Genomic DNA, 15,442 nt, shown 5'->3' on the forward strand with positions numbered 1-15,442 from the left:
GACAACTGTTGATTCTATTGAATCATCCACTATGAAGAGATAGCAGAGCTCGTGTGTCTATAGTGTTATTGTCCTGTCACCAGCTGGCTCAGATCTTTGAATAGTAGTAGACTTGAGATGCGCGGGAACACTAGCATCAGGTGATCAATTTTCATAACGGCATGGGAAGTTGTGTAAGTGCGCCCACCAGATTTTTGTTTATAGCAGAGCTGGATGTAGCCCTGTCCCTGTGCCCTGTCCCTGAAGGAAGGCTGACGCAGCTGCCTGTTCTGACGCAGCTGTTTACTTCTGTTTGCAGCTGTTTAGTGCCTGTTTAGATCATTGGAAAATGTGTTAAATTACAGCTTGCTGATTACTTGGAGCGTGAAAAAATAATATCAGATCTCCAGTTCGGTTTTAGAAAGGACAGGAGCACGTCTCATGCATTTTTTGAGTTTTCTAAAAACATAGCTTAGGAGATTGGAGATAGGAGACGTGTCCTGGTTACTTTCCTGGACCTAGCTAATCGACATAAGTTAATTTCAAAATTGCATTACATAGGTGTTAAATCGTTGGAGTGGTTCATAAGCTACCTGGAGAACCGCATCCAATACGTTAGTATAAATGGCATTAACAGTGAAAAGGCTAGAATCGACTATGGAGTGGTTCAGGGAAGTACACTGGGGCCGCTTTTGTTCCTGATATACATCAATAATTTAGAGAAGGTTTCCACGGGTGGCAGGTTGTTCCTTTTCGCTGATGACGCGGCGGTAGTGTCGTCCGGCTGCACGTGGGACAAAGCTTACGAACAGGCGGGGGCAGACTTGGTCAAAATCAAACGCTGGTTGGAGCAGAATACCTTAACATTAAATGTAGAAAAAACCAAGCATCTGCCAATATTTTTCAGAAGTGACAGTGACCCTGCTCCGAGATGGCTGGCCCTCCACTCCTGTGGTGACCTGCAGTCGGTGGACTGCGGCTGCAATGTCATAGAGCGTGTGGAACAATACAAATATTTAGGTGTAATAATTGATCATAAATTATCCTGGGTTCCACACATTCAGGGAGTTAAAAACCGGCTCAGAAAACTCATTTTTGCCTTTTCGCAGCTTGGAGGGATGCTGACTGTGGGTCAGTGTAGGACGGTTTACTTTGCCTACGTGCAGTCGTTGCTCCAGTATGGTGTCCTGGCGTGGGGGGAGTCTCGGCCGCCGCGCTGCATCCACTAGCTGTCACACAGAGATCCCTCATCAAAATAATTCTAAATAAAAATATCCAATTTCCTACTGAACAACTCTACACCGAATTTCCTGTTCTTGACATAAGACAAATCTACATTAAAACTCTTCTTATTTTTATCAAATCGTGCAGAACAGAAATTTTTACACAGCTAAACCATAACTACCCCACTAGACATATGCTGAATTTTGGGTTTATACACCTAGAGCTACCTTTACATCGGTCGATAACAACCCATTTCGTATTGCTCACCTACTTCATCGCAATCTTCCAATTACAATAAAAGAGGCTGAGGGATGCAGTGTTGCTAACTACAAAAAGAAGATAGTCACATGGTTGCTTGGTATTCATCAGAAGCCCTCATAAACTCGCCCTATATGTAGATTCTGATTCAAACTCTGTTAACACTAGTACTGTGATGCAGCACTCTGAATATTAAAATAAGTAATTTAAAAACTTTAGGAGATAGGTACTCCAACATAATACTAAGTCTTTAATAAAAGAAACCCACGACATCATGCTCTGTTCATTAAAAAAACTATTAATAATTTATATTTATTTTTCTTTATATAACATATTTCCAATATTGTAATAGTTAAGTGAGAATAATATTAAGGTAGAATTCTGGAGAATTTTTTATTTACAGTTATTATAGATAGGAATTCTTCCCTCACACACGGACCAATAGTCTATGTGGGGGAATATTTATTCCCTGAAAATATTTCTTATTGAATTTTGATGTAAATGTTTTATTGATGTATTTTTTTGATGGAAATAAATTGAATTGAATTGAATTGAATTGTTGGGTTTACACCAGATATACTGTAGCATGGCTTACTTTAGATGGCTTACCCTATCCATAGTAGGCTATGACTGTACTTATTTGTTGTCGCTAATGCTAGTAGGTTACTGCGCATTGCGAGCATTTATTTTCGATTTATATTTTATTGTGCAATGATGGAGTGTGAATTTGATTGGAATAGAGACAAAATTATCCACTATCTTCTTTTTCTTCTCTGTGCTGCCATTACTTGTAGCAGAGCTTCATATAGTTTGGAATAAACCAGTATTTACTGCTCAGTTCCCAGCCAGATGCTCAAGAAGGTAGCTCTTGCAGCAGCCGCTGCTTCCGCCGCAGCTACTGTGATATTTCCAGCACAGAGAATAGAAAGAAGATATTGAATAATTTTGTCTCTATCCCAGTCAAATTCACACTCCATCATTGCACAATAATATATAAATCGGAAATAAATGCTCGCAATGCGCAGTAGCCCACTAGCACTCTGACAACAAATGAGTACAGTATATCTGGTGTAAACCCAGCAGGTACTAAACAGCTGCAAACAGCAGTGGACAGATGCGGCAGCCTTCCTTCAAGGACAGGGCAGCTACATCTAGCTCTGCTATAAACAAAAATTGACACGTAGCAGAGCTGCATATAGCTCAGATTCTCTTTGATGATTACCGAAAATTTTGGATAGATCATTCTCTGCTATATACGACGTAGCTGAGAAAATAGGCTTTAAACTACTATATAGCCGGACTATATAGCAGATCTCCAGTGTCACTTTTTGAACTTGTAGCAGAGCTATATAGCTGAGCTACATCTAGCTCTGCTATATAGCTCTGCTACATAGTGTAAACCTAGCTTTAGTCTTCACATGCACTCATAGCCAATTCTATTCAAGGTGTACGAAGGATAATGATTACGATGATGCGAAACATGGAACAGAATTTTTGGAAAAAAATGGAAAAGACTGGAGGAATGTAAAAGATTTGGTTATAACAACAAGACGAGAGAAATGGTCATGCAGTCAGGTAAAACACACGAATGAAATAAAATGATGACAAAATGAGTATGTAAAAAGAGGTATAAGGCAAAATCTAAAATAACGTGAGGCTTTAACCTGGGACATTCCCAATATACCATGTCTCATTCAGCTTTAATAAATTCTTTGTACATTTTAATCAGAATGAAAATGATAATTTTCCACGTAAAGACATGGTTAAGATAACTATGAGAATTATTGTATTCTAGTCTTGTACTTTCAAATCAGAGATAGAGAACCTGAGGATAATTCAAAATGACATGAATAATTGAATGAACGAAGCGAATTCTATGTTTCAATAAGTCAATCGGCGCTTGTCTGTTTGTTTGTACCGCAGTTACAATCGCAGTTATGGTCCGATTTGAATAAAACTTGGTATGTGAGTACTTTGGAAGAGGGTGCAGAAACGTATGTATTTGAATCTTTTTAATTCATCCCCGTTCCAAGATGGCGATCCTTTATTCACAAATCTGACCCAAAAAATCTACCTAACTATTAATACTTCATCGGATCAGGTTCAAATTGATCTCATGCATCAAAGCGGTATTATTAGCGGTATATTGGAATTCAAATTCCCCCCCCCCGCAAGTCCCGATTCAAGTTTCAATTCGTTTATTACTTTCCTTGCCCTATTACCATAAGTAAGGAAAGTATTTTTTATCAGCACTACAGCCCAATATGAGCTTTGACCGCTTCCACTAAAGGTGCGTACAGACTCTCGCTCTGCTCCGCAACCGAACGTCACTCCAGCAGAGCGATTGATGATCGACCGGGGAACGCGAGAAGATCTAACATCTTCCGTAACGTTCATGATGGGTGCGTGGGCGGAGCGACTGTGGTTCGATGGTGGTACGAGGGCGGCACGAGGGAGGAGCGTGCTCGGTGCGGGTTGGAAGCGCGAATATGTGTACGCAGCTTAAGGCTCTCCACGCTTCAAAGAGGGCAGTTTGGCTTTCCGAAAAATATTAAAGTACCCCAATTTCTAAATTTCTATAAGTTTCAAGGTCCCCTGAATCAATAAAAGTGGTTTATGAGTATTGGATTGTGTGTGTGTGTGTGTGTGTGTGTGTGTGTGTGTGTGTGTGTGTGTGTGTGTGTGTGTGTGTGTGTGTGTGTGGTGTGGTGTGTGTGTGTGTGTGTGTGTGTGTGTTGTGTGTGTGTGTGTGTGTGTGTGTGTGTGTGGTGTGTGTGTGTGTGTGTGTGTGTGTGTGGTGTGTGTGTGTGTGTGTGTGTGTGTGTGTGTGTGTGTGTGTGTGTGTGTGTGTGTGTGTGTGTGTGTGTGTGTGTGTGTATCCTTACAATATAGGGATCCAACAAGAACAATTTCGATTTAATGCAATTCAAGATGTGGGTAAAAGGGTTTTTCGCGATTTTCTCGAAAACGGCTTCAACGATTTTGATCAAATTCCACGTGGGAAAGATTGAGCATGAAAATCTCTACAATTGATGTTTAGTAACATTTTCTCCTAAAATTTGAAATGAGCTCGAAATTCGAGAAAATGTTGTTATTTCAATTGCAAACTGTTGGCAATTGTTGATTCTATTTAATCATTCACTATGAAGAGATAGCAGACTTCGTTTGTCTCCAGCGTTATTGACATGTCACCAGCTGGCTTGGATCTTTGAATAGTAGACTTGAGATGCGGAAACCAAACTTCTTTTCTTTTGATGTTCAACCTGAATATTTTCGAATATCTTGTTTGTGTAATTTCCTATTCTCTTCTATTCATATATTATAAAATATTGTTAATGCCCAATACCGGAATACCTTTAGGGCATTCAATGTTAAAATTGTATTGATTCATTCATGTGATATTGTATTTTACTTTCTCCTTTATTGAATAATTTTCTTTTAATTGAGCTCTTGCATTCCAGGGATCAAGAATAAAACTCTACAGAATGGTATCCGAGCATCTGACAAGAAAAATTATTGGTGAAGTCAAATTCCCAGATGGAACATTCATTCACAAAATTCCCATTCCACGATTACGACGTGAAGAACAACAAATGTACAGAGCTGTTATCAGAGAGATAAAATATACTGATACTAGTTTCGTAAAAAAAATGTATGGTGAGCTATTACAACTAATTTCATCAACTTTATTTGATTCATAATCACAACTATTTTGTCAATGATTGACCAAAAGCAGTGAGGTCCTTGTTTTTTTTTTAACTCGGATTTTCTTTGGTCTGTCTGCATGTGACGCATTCACGGCCAAACGTATTGATAGAATTCTATGAGATTTGGCAGGAATATTCCTTTCTCATCTGCCTGTCTATGTATACACAAGGTTTTTTTCCAAATTTTGCATTTTACGGATAATATGAAAGGAAAAGGAATTTCCTCCATAGTCTGATTTTACTATATAAATATCATCTACTCTGAAGATAGGATTGAGCATACTATAGAATAATCCATAATCATCAAGAATTTTTGAAAAGAAATCTGAAAGAAATTCAAATCCACTCTGAGATGGAGCAATCCCTTCAAAAATGCATAAATGCAATTACATGAAATATTTCAAAGCAGTGCTTGTGCCAGAAAACTACCATTGATTCTACGAAAATCTAACTAGAGTAGATGGTAGGCCTATTTCTAATAATGTAGACAACTCAGCATCGGAATATGATGAATCATAGGTCTACCCTATGATTAATATGGATAATGTCTATTTCTTTTGTATTTAAAAGTTCAAAATGTTCAAATCATGCGTTAATCTTCCAAAATCCTGACGAAAAATATGATGAGTTGGAAAATGAGATATCTCCAACAACTTTGAAGCCCCCTTGTTGATTAATTAAAAGTTTAAAAAAGGTTATAGTGATAGAAAACGTAATAAAATAGAGTAGATTTTGTAATTAAAGAATGAAACGTTACATTTTTTCGGAATTTTTTGTGATAGGCAGTTTTTCTTGATTCCCCAACAATTTAGTCTGTGGCACTTGTCTGGTTTTCAAACTCAGGCCTTCATATTATTATGTATGGTGGTTTCACTATACTTGAAGATAAAAATGTAATGGTGATGTCTCTGGTGATTCAGGACAACTCTAGATGACAAACATATATTTTCAAAATCAGTAGACCAATATATATCCTCTGTCATCTATTTATTTATGAATTACTAATATTTTGATTTGATTGGACCCGATAGCTTGAACTTTGAGCACGTGACAGTAATTTAAAGTTGGGTATATTTCAACCAAACAAAAATTAAATGAATATTCAAATTTGATGAGGTTGGAGCAAAATCTGAAAAAATAGATGGAAAATAGATGGGATATAAAGGTAATTGGGAACTAGGATAGCTTTGGATTGAAACGTAAGACAGCATTAAAAAATAATGAGGATCAGGGATGGCTATTTTTCTCAGAATGAAGCATGCAATTGAAAAAATGTTTTTTTTCACTCACCATATTTTGTTCTTTGAATCAACACCACAATCAGATAATTCACTGGCACACTCACCTTTTCTTTAATTCATTTTTTGACTATCGACCAAAAGAACACACAGTGTGATGAGAAATTGAGAAGTCATTCACCGGTCCAGCCGACAGGCAAACGCAGACTGCCCCGGAAAATCAGCAAAATTCGAAAATGTCCCGCTTGCTAACAGCTGAGTTCAATTTGCTTTGATCTTATAGTATAGCCAGATGAGGATTATATGGAAAGGAAATTTTTGCCTTACAAGGTTGCTATGTGGCATGACTATCCAAAGCGATTAATCTCGTGCTTTCATTCAAAAAAATTGATTCTATTGTGAATTTGGTCATTCCAAAATGCGCCGTTACAATAAATATATAGCCTAGATATCTGGAGAGCTAGATAAATATCCAGATACACGCCTAGCTTTTCTTCGTCAGACTGATAATTCATGACAGTGAACATTGTTGCTCACTGTTCTCGTCCGAAAATCATGATACACTTTTGAGTCAGAAAGGGTGAGAGAAAGAGGGTTAGGTTCAATTTTATACTTTTATACTTGTGAGACATCACAATTAGAGACATCAGGGGACAGAGCTTCGCTCTGGAGTCCAATGCATAGAAAAAATCTGATGTGGTGGTGCACTCACACAATTTTCCTTCCCGTAGGTAGCCTACATCCTATACTATTAAACGAGCAATTTCTGTTCATATGTTTAGATGTTTTTCTGTTCAAGTAAAATTCTGGCCGAAATTCCTCATTCTTTGCACACAGACTCCACAACGGACACTTCTGAAGTTTCAAAAATACCCTCCATTCATCATACTGTTTAATTAAAATTCTATTTGAATTGTTCAAGCTGTTCACACGATTTGTCAGATAGACAAACAAAATTAGTCTTGATAGAATAGGATCAATTGATAGAACTCCTGTCATAAAAGTTTGTTTTATGAAACATAAAAATTATCTATACTCCCAGGAATAGAAATAGAAATATTTATTCTTATATTTATATTTCAATATTTATAAATCTGATTACCTTTTTTAAAATTATTCAACACGACATGTTTCGGCTATAAATAATGTCATTATCAAGTGATTGAAAAATAGATAATAATATAATATTCTCAGGAATAGCTCTGACTGAAGTAACAGTGCCCAATCAATTTTCCCGCGATAAATGCATTTTAATCTTTAACTTGGTGCCAACCTAACAAAGTTAACTCAACTCAATGCCAAACTGACAGAATTATTAATTTGGCTACCAGTTAACAACTGTTTCGAAGAGGTACTCTCTCTAGATCATACTTCTATATTAACATATGTTATGGACATTTCAATTATAATTAAGAGATTGGGAGAAGAAGAATATTTAAACATGCTAAAAGACAAACTTTAAACCCTCGAAAACCACCCTTTGAGTTGAAAAATCGTCAAAAGATTCCTTAGTGGGCACCTATGACTTATAAGGAAGCTTTATTTCAAGTTTTGTTGCAATCCGTCCAGTAGTTTTCCAGAAATCATGATCAGTGAGTCAGTGAGATAAGAATATTATAAGTATAAAGAGAACACAATTATTGTCTGAAATAATCGTATTCTGATTTCACAGCTGGCTATATGTCATGTTATGAATTTCGGGGATGCGATATTTTGATTTTTCACATACTCACTTGCTCACTCACTTTTTTACTATCCACAGCTGGTTCAGCCAAGGATGAACTATCCTTTCAATGTCGTTCAGCGAGTTTTCTCAAGGGCGAGACCTAGTGCAATCATCCGTGGCGCTTCAACCTGCTACTGGTCTTGGCCTCCTCCAGTATTCGCCTCCATTCGTCTCTGTCTTCCGTCTTCGCTTTCCAACCTCTGGCTCCAATCACTTGTGCATCCCTGTCAACAGCGTCCATCCAGCGCCCACCAACAGGCCTTCCTGGTCTTCGCCTCCCTCCCAGCATGTACACAGCATCAGTCTCCTCTGCTGGTGGGTATGTCTCATCTGCCCCAATAAAGTGGCCAGCCCATCGCTGTCCACCAATATTTTGATCATTTCAACCACATCAGGTTCATTATATACTTTGTAGAGCCCCTCATTCTTCCTCCTCCGCCAGGTCTCACCCACTTTTATTCCACCACAGATGCTTCGCAGTACCCTCCTCTCAAAAACTTTGAGTTGACTCTCGTCTTTTTTGGACAGTGTCCATGTTTCACTGCCATACATGAGTACTGGCAGGATTGGCGAGCGATATATTTCAAACTTTGTGGCTCTACCCAGCACTTTGTTTTTTATTTACTTGGAGAGACCATAGAAGCATCTGCTGGACAGGAGAATTCTTCTTCCCACCTCCTTTGTTGTTCAATGTTCACCATTGACAAGGAAGCCCAGGTATACAAAATCACCTTGAACCTTGAAACAGTTATCATCTATCTGAAGCCTCTCCCCGATGTTGTGGTTTGTTGATGTGACCATGAACTTTGTTTTGTTTTCATTTATGCAGAGGCCCATTTGAAAGGCTGCATTTTCAATATTTTTAAAGGCTTCCTTCATATCATTCAACGATCTTTCAATTATATCAATGTCGCCTGTGTACGAGAGAATTTGAGTTGATTTTTGGAATATATTCCCTTCAGTGTTGACTTTTGACTCACGAATGACTTTTTCTAAAGCTATATTCAATAACAAACATGAAAGAGCATCTCCTTGTCTCAGCCTGCCTCCATCTAGAAGGTTCCGACAGATGGTTTTGTAACTCCACCCGGCATACAACTTTAGACAAGGATGCTTTTGTAAGGTTGATGAGCTTCCTTGAGAATTGGAATTCCTCCATTGCTTCGAAAAGCCTTACTCTCAGGATACTGTCATAGACCGCCTTAAAATCCAAGAAGTGGTGGAGGTTCCTGTTTTATATTCATGAGCCTTCTCTAGAATCTGTTGCAGCGAGAATATTTGATCTATCGTAGAGCATCCAGAGCGGAGTACTGTCTGATACTTCCCTACACACCTTTCTGCTCACGGTTTGAGCCTAGCAGATAGAATGTTTGAAAATACTTTGTACCCAGAGTTCAGAAGGGTTATGCCCCTATAATTCTTACATTCCATTTGGTCCCCTTTTTTATGTATTGGGCAGATAAGTCCTACTGTCCAGTCCTCAGGCATCTGCTCTGTCACGCACACCTTATGAATTACTTTTTGCTGTTGCTCAGCAAGGTTATCACCAGCATGGTGATCTGCTGAGATTCCATCTTCTCCTGGTGCCTTTTTTCCACTCCTTTTTTAACTTCTCCAATGCTAATTGGACCTCCCGCACCGATGGAGGGGGTTGTTCTGCCCGGTCGGTGTTGATAGTTACCTCTTCATTTGGCCTTTCCAGTGGAATTGCAGGATGGTACAGTTCTTCAAAGTGCTCCTTCCATCTTCGCAGAACTTCCCCCGGCTCACTCAACAGTTTACCAATCTTCGCTCTGCACAAAGTTGTTCAAATTCAAATTCAAATTCTTCATTTTCTGCATAAATACAATAACAAGAAAAGTCTGTATATCTCAGTCGTCATAAGTACAAATATATACACATAGGTAACATGTTTTTTGTATTTAGTTAACATGATAAAAGGTCAGAAAAAGTCAGCCAGACAAAAACTCATTCAACGAGTGAAACTCTCCTCCTACAACAAACTTTTCAAGGTTTTTTTAACAAAGCATCATTATAAATCGACTTCAAGCTATCTGGTAACTTATTATAAATTTCAATACCAGTGACATTTATATCCCCTTCAGACAAGGCAAGACGATGTTGAGGAAGTAGCAAATTGGTACCATGTCTTGTAGAATAATTGTGACTAGCTCCTACAGTTGTAAAACGATCACCATTCCTTCTTATATACATAACAGACCGATAAACGAGAAGAACATGAAATGTCATAATGCCAAGTCTGCTAAAAGTCCCTCTACATGTATGATATACTGGAAGGCCTTCTATAATTCGGATAGCATGCTTTTGTATCTTGAAAACTTCATTGGAATATGATGAGAACCCCCAAGCTTTCATTGCATAAGTCATCACCGATGTAAAACAGCCATGATAAACAGTAATTAAATATTCTTTATTTAACAGTGACTTCAATATTCTCAGTGAGAAGCACACTTTACTAAGTTTACTGCACACTTTAGTGATGTGAGGAATCCAAGAGAAATGCTTATCAATAGTAACTCCGAGAAATTTAGACGTAGCCGATTCACTAATGTGCCTACCATTTACAGATATGGATATTGGAAAGGGTGACTTATTTTTTGTCAGAAACTGGAGAAATTCAGTTTTGACCACATTTAAAGATAGACTATTTCCAGATAGCCAATCATTAATAGATAATACTGCTCTATTCACTCTGCATAAAACAGAGCCTTGCAAAGCGGTTATTCGAATTCCAGGTCATTCATATGAATGAGAAAAAGTAGAGGGCCCAATATTGACCCTTGGGGTACCCCTGAGCTGACCTTGTAGGTTTTTGATTTGATTCCCTGCACCTCAACAAACTGAGACCGGTCCTCAAGATATGAGTTGAACCATGAAAGTGATAAACCATGTACACCACACATTTCAAGCTTGAGTAAGAGTGTTCCATGATTAACTCTATCAAAGGCTTTTGATAAATCACAAAACAATCCTATGGCTGGTTCTCGATGCTCAAGTTGATCGATGATAGAGCTTAAAAAAGATAGAATGGCATCTGTGAAGCTTCGTTTTGGCCTGAATCCAAATTGCTGACCTGACAAAAAGTTGTGACAATTCAGATGAAATAGCAACCTGGAATGAACAATCCTCTCAAGAATCTTTGACAGGGTAGGTATAAGTGCTACAGGACGATAATTTTCTTCACTACATCTGTCACCCCCTTTGAAAACCGGAATAATCTTTGAATGCTTGAAAACTGCAGGGAAATGACCTTGACTGAAAGACTCATTAATTAAATAGGTTAATGGTCCAAACCGCTTGCTGTTTGTGAATTTCTTCCCATCCTATTTTAGCATTCATATGTCGCATTAGAACTTTAATGTCATGTTTTGGGCATGCACTATATGCTCTCTCAAGATCTCCGTAGAATGTATCCTTCTCTTCATCAGGCCTTTCTTTGGTAGGTGCATGACAGTTGATTATTGATAGATTGAAAACCCTTCCTGTAACTCGTAACACTACGATTCGTCCATTCATTGCCTTGAAATCAATCACTAACTGCCTGATATGCTTCATAACTAGAAAGCCCACACCGGAACAGTGTTTAGTCTTGTGGCAGCTGTAGTAGAGGTCCGCGTTTCTTTTGTGTATAACACCGTCCCCTGTTCATTTTACTTCTTGGATTGCAGCTGTGTCTGCTCTGTAGGCTGTTAATGTGTCTGTAAGCTGCCGCCAAGGGCACCATTTAGGGGTTGCAGGGGGGGTCTAGGCCCCTCCAAGGATCAGATGTATAATGAAAACAGCGGGTCTATCCACACAAATCATTAGAATCTCATACTGATTCAATACTTTTTCCAAACAGCAGTAGTATAATTCATTCTACAGTATCAACAATGTAGCAAAATTGCCTTGAAAGTATGGGTACAGAGTAAAAAAGAATATATTTTTCTTTGTGGTATAGTTGAAGCTTGAATATGGAATGGGTACAATCATTGATAAGGGCACAATAAGTGAGTCATTGCATGAAATTCAACGTGAGAATTAACAAGTTGCAAGATATCACAGTAAAAGGAAAAGAAAAGAAAAGGCACATCGGACTATCAATAATGTATGTACAGAGTTGGTGAGAATTATGGGAACAGCTTAATGCTACTTCAGCTTTGAAGTTATTTTCCAATAAGAATATGATCTCAAATGGAATTGTTGAAATTGTCATTGTAAAAGAAAAATTTAGCTTTCACCATGATTTTTAAGAAATCTGTTTCAGTGTATTCCTACTTTGGGGCCTCTCTGTAGGCCTATATTTCTAATAAATGCTTCATGATTAACTAATAATGTAGGCCTATATGCTTGTATTGATACTTCAACCACATTTGTAAAAACTGGAAAGAATGAAGCATATAATAACATCTTTGAATGTAACATTTGTGGGGAAACCCAGGACTCTCTATCCTTTGGGCATATTCCTTCCCCCCTCATACCTCTTGGTTTTTGCCCCCCCCCCCCCCCCCTAGGAGTTTGAGGGAATTGCACCACTGGCTGCTGCAGTGCTCTGTCTCTGAACAGGGTACGCACATCCCATGTAAATAGTCTGAAGTCTTTTTTCTGTTTTCCAAAGCCAGTTTATTTCCGTTTTTTAATCCTTGAATCCTGTCCAATGAATGATCCACATGACAGCTGATTTTCTATCAAGTTACATTGAGATATTATTTGCATGCAATTCACTCTACAGCTGATTTATGGTGAAAAATTCTGTAGTCTGATTAATCCTATCTTCAGAGTAGATGATATTTATATAGTGATATTGGAGTATGGAGGAAATTCCTTTCCCTTTCATATTATCCTTAAAATGAAAAATTTCAAAACCTAGACGTGCAGTTGGGAGGAAATATTCCTGCCAAAACTCATGGAATTCTATCAACGCGTTTGGCCGTGAATGCATGACATAACTATCACGTACACCCTGAGTAGCTTCAGAGGTGGGTGATTGATACCCAGGTGTTGCTCCTGGATGACTTAGCTCAGTCGTAATGTGGGCGGGGAAAGGAGGCAAAGTTCCTCTTCTTCCTTCTTTGTACCTTAGCTGGCGTGGACAGCACCTCCTGGTGCTTCTGACGGCGTGAAGGTCGCTCTCTACTCTGATGACACCTTTTCGAGGTGCCCTGGAAAGATGGAAGGATAGGGACGGCAGCCAATGGGCCGCTGTGCCCTAGGAGAATGGAAGGATAGAGACGGCAGCCAACGGGCCGCTGTGCCCTGGGAGGATGGAAGGATAGGGACGGCAGCCAACGGGCCGCTGTGCCCTGGGAGAACGGGAGGATAGGGACGGCAGCCAACGGGCTTGCTGTGCCCTGAGAGAATGGAAGGATAGGGACGGTAGCCAACGGGCCACTGTGCCCTAGGAGAATGGAAGGATAGGGACGGCAGCCAACGGCCGCTGTGCCCTGGGAGAATGGAATGATAGGGATGGCAGCCAAAGGGCCACTGTGCCCTGGGAGGATGAGAGGAGAGGGACGTATGGCAGCCAACGGGCTGCTGTACCAGGACAGGAATTCCGGGAAGTACAGCAGTCAATGGGCTGCTATACAAGGACAAGAGGTCAGGGATGTACGGCAGCCAACAGGCCGCTGTACAAGGAGCAGGAAGGTTGGGAGCGGAATGCTGTGGTCTGGGGCTCGTCCGGCGTTTATATATTCTCCCTAAGTAGAGGGGATGGAGATGCGACGCCACCAGAGGCGGTAAGAATCCTCTCGATGAGCGGAAGATGATGCACCATCAATACCCTCCTTATCTCCACGGTCAGCTAGCTTTGCTGATAGCCGAGCGTCTTCCAATGATATTATTAATTCTTTAGCAATATTTTTCCATCACAATTTTACTTTGTGACAATACATAGGCCTACATACAGACAAAAGAAAATTCAAGTTAAAACATAGACCTCACTGCGCTCGGTCAATAAGCATGAACACTACCTTGGCCCGGATAATCGAGTTCTCTCTTATTTTTACAGATGGTTCTTTCAGAGATCCGCAGTTGCTTATGGCAGGAGAAAACACGTAAGTTACACATAGAAAACCTTGTCTCAAGGTTTCAACCATTTTAGGCCAAGTAAGTAAAGGTGATCTAGGAACAGGGGTGCCCACCAGTGGGGGCATGGCGCAATTTGCGCCATCAACATTTTCGGGGGGGGGGGCACAATTTTTTTTACATTTTATGTCAACATTTTGAATCATGGCTAAAAAATCAAGGTATTAAATAGAGATGTCCTAATGTACTTAATTTTAATACTTTTTCCCACCTTTACAATGTTATATTTTGCAAAGTGTAACTCAATATAAAGCATGAGAAATACAATTGATAATATGTTGTAGCCTATGCAGGAATTTTAGTAATTTTAAGCCTATATGAGTTTGAAGGTAAATCTTCGACAAAAATAAATTATAACTTCAACATCCACTATTATGGGAATCCACGATTCCCTGTGCTAAATTTTAATTTTTAATGGTCCTGTGTTTGAGTTTCCTTGCTGTTGCAACCTAATTCTCTCAAAAGCACAATGATAAGTTGAATTGAAATGTACATTTTAATCTAATAATTATTTTAATTTCGAAGGCGTTTCATGATGATATTAATGTCTCTGAAATGAAAATGCAATTATAAACAACATCGCAAACTCTAGTGAATTTGACAAAAGAAAAAACTTCTTTTGTCAAAAATTTGTGAAAAATATCAAATGAAGCCAATTTTAATCTTTCAAATTTACACCCTATTAACCACACAGTAATCATGTAATTATTGTAATTAATTTTTTCTGTTTTTTACAATAGTCCAGTCAAATGGTCGTTTTTCTGGAAACAGCCCGAAAGAATTTTTATCGACGGTTCTATATGTATTTTGGAGCGCTGAATTCTAATCTGAAATTTTCTGACACGCCAGAGGGCGGCTTCACCCCCAAAACTCCAAAAAAACCCCAAAATTTCGGACTTTTTTCAAGTTTTTCATTTAATCTTGAGAACCTTTAACTTTTCGAGAAAAAGCATTCTCTAAAATATTGAAGATAATAAAATTTCCAATAAATTGAGTGGTCGTGCAGGACTCTACGATTTTTGGTTCTGGAGCTGTAAGTTTTCAAAAAAGGGGTATTTTCAAGGAGTTTTCAAAATTATGCAAACCTACCACTTCTACCCTATACAACTAGGATTTTTTCTAGTAATGATAGAAAGCCACACATCACGTGAATTAGCAATATTAATTCTGAACAGAATTCCTGAGGTACCTATTTTTGAATTTAGTAGTGGTGGGAGGGGGAA

The 15,442-nt window shown here is 38.8% G+C and overlaps 1 protein-coding gene across 1 annotated transcript in view; it reads left to right on the plus strand.

Annotated features, from left to right (window-relative positions):
* The window catches only part of LOC111055300, a 151,400-nt gene that overhangs the window by 72,267 nt on the left and 63,691 nt on the right, over positions 1-15,442 (plus strand). The window contains exons 4-6 of the mRNA XM_039435740.1: positions 2,907-3,036; positions 4,923-5,118; positions 14,143-14,188. Coding sequence (XP_039291674.1) covers positions 2,907-3,036; positions 4,923-5,118; positions 14,143-14,188 — 372 coding nt within the window. The remainder of the gene's footprint in view (positions 1-2,906; positions 3,037-4,922; positions 5,119-14,142; positions 14,189-15,442) is intronic.

The sequence above is a fragment of the Nilaparvata lugens genome, chromosome 9 (genome assembly GCF_014356525.2).
Source record: "Nilaparvata lugens isolate BPH chromosome 9, ASM1435652v1, whole genome shotgun sequence".
NCBI lineage: Eukaryota > Metazoa > Arthropoda > Insecta > Hemiptera > Delphacidae > Nilaparvata > Nilaparvata lugens.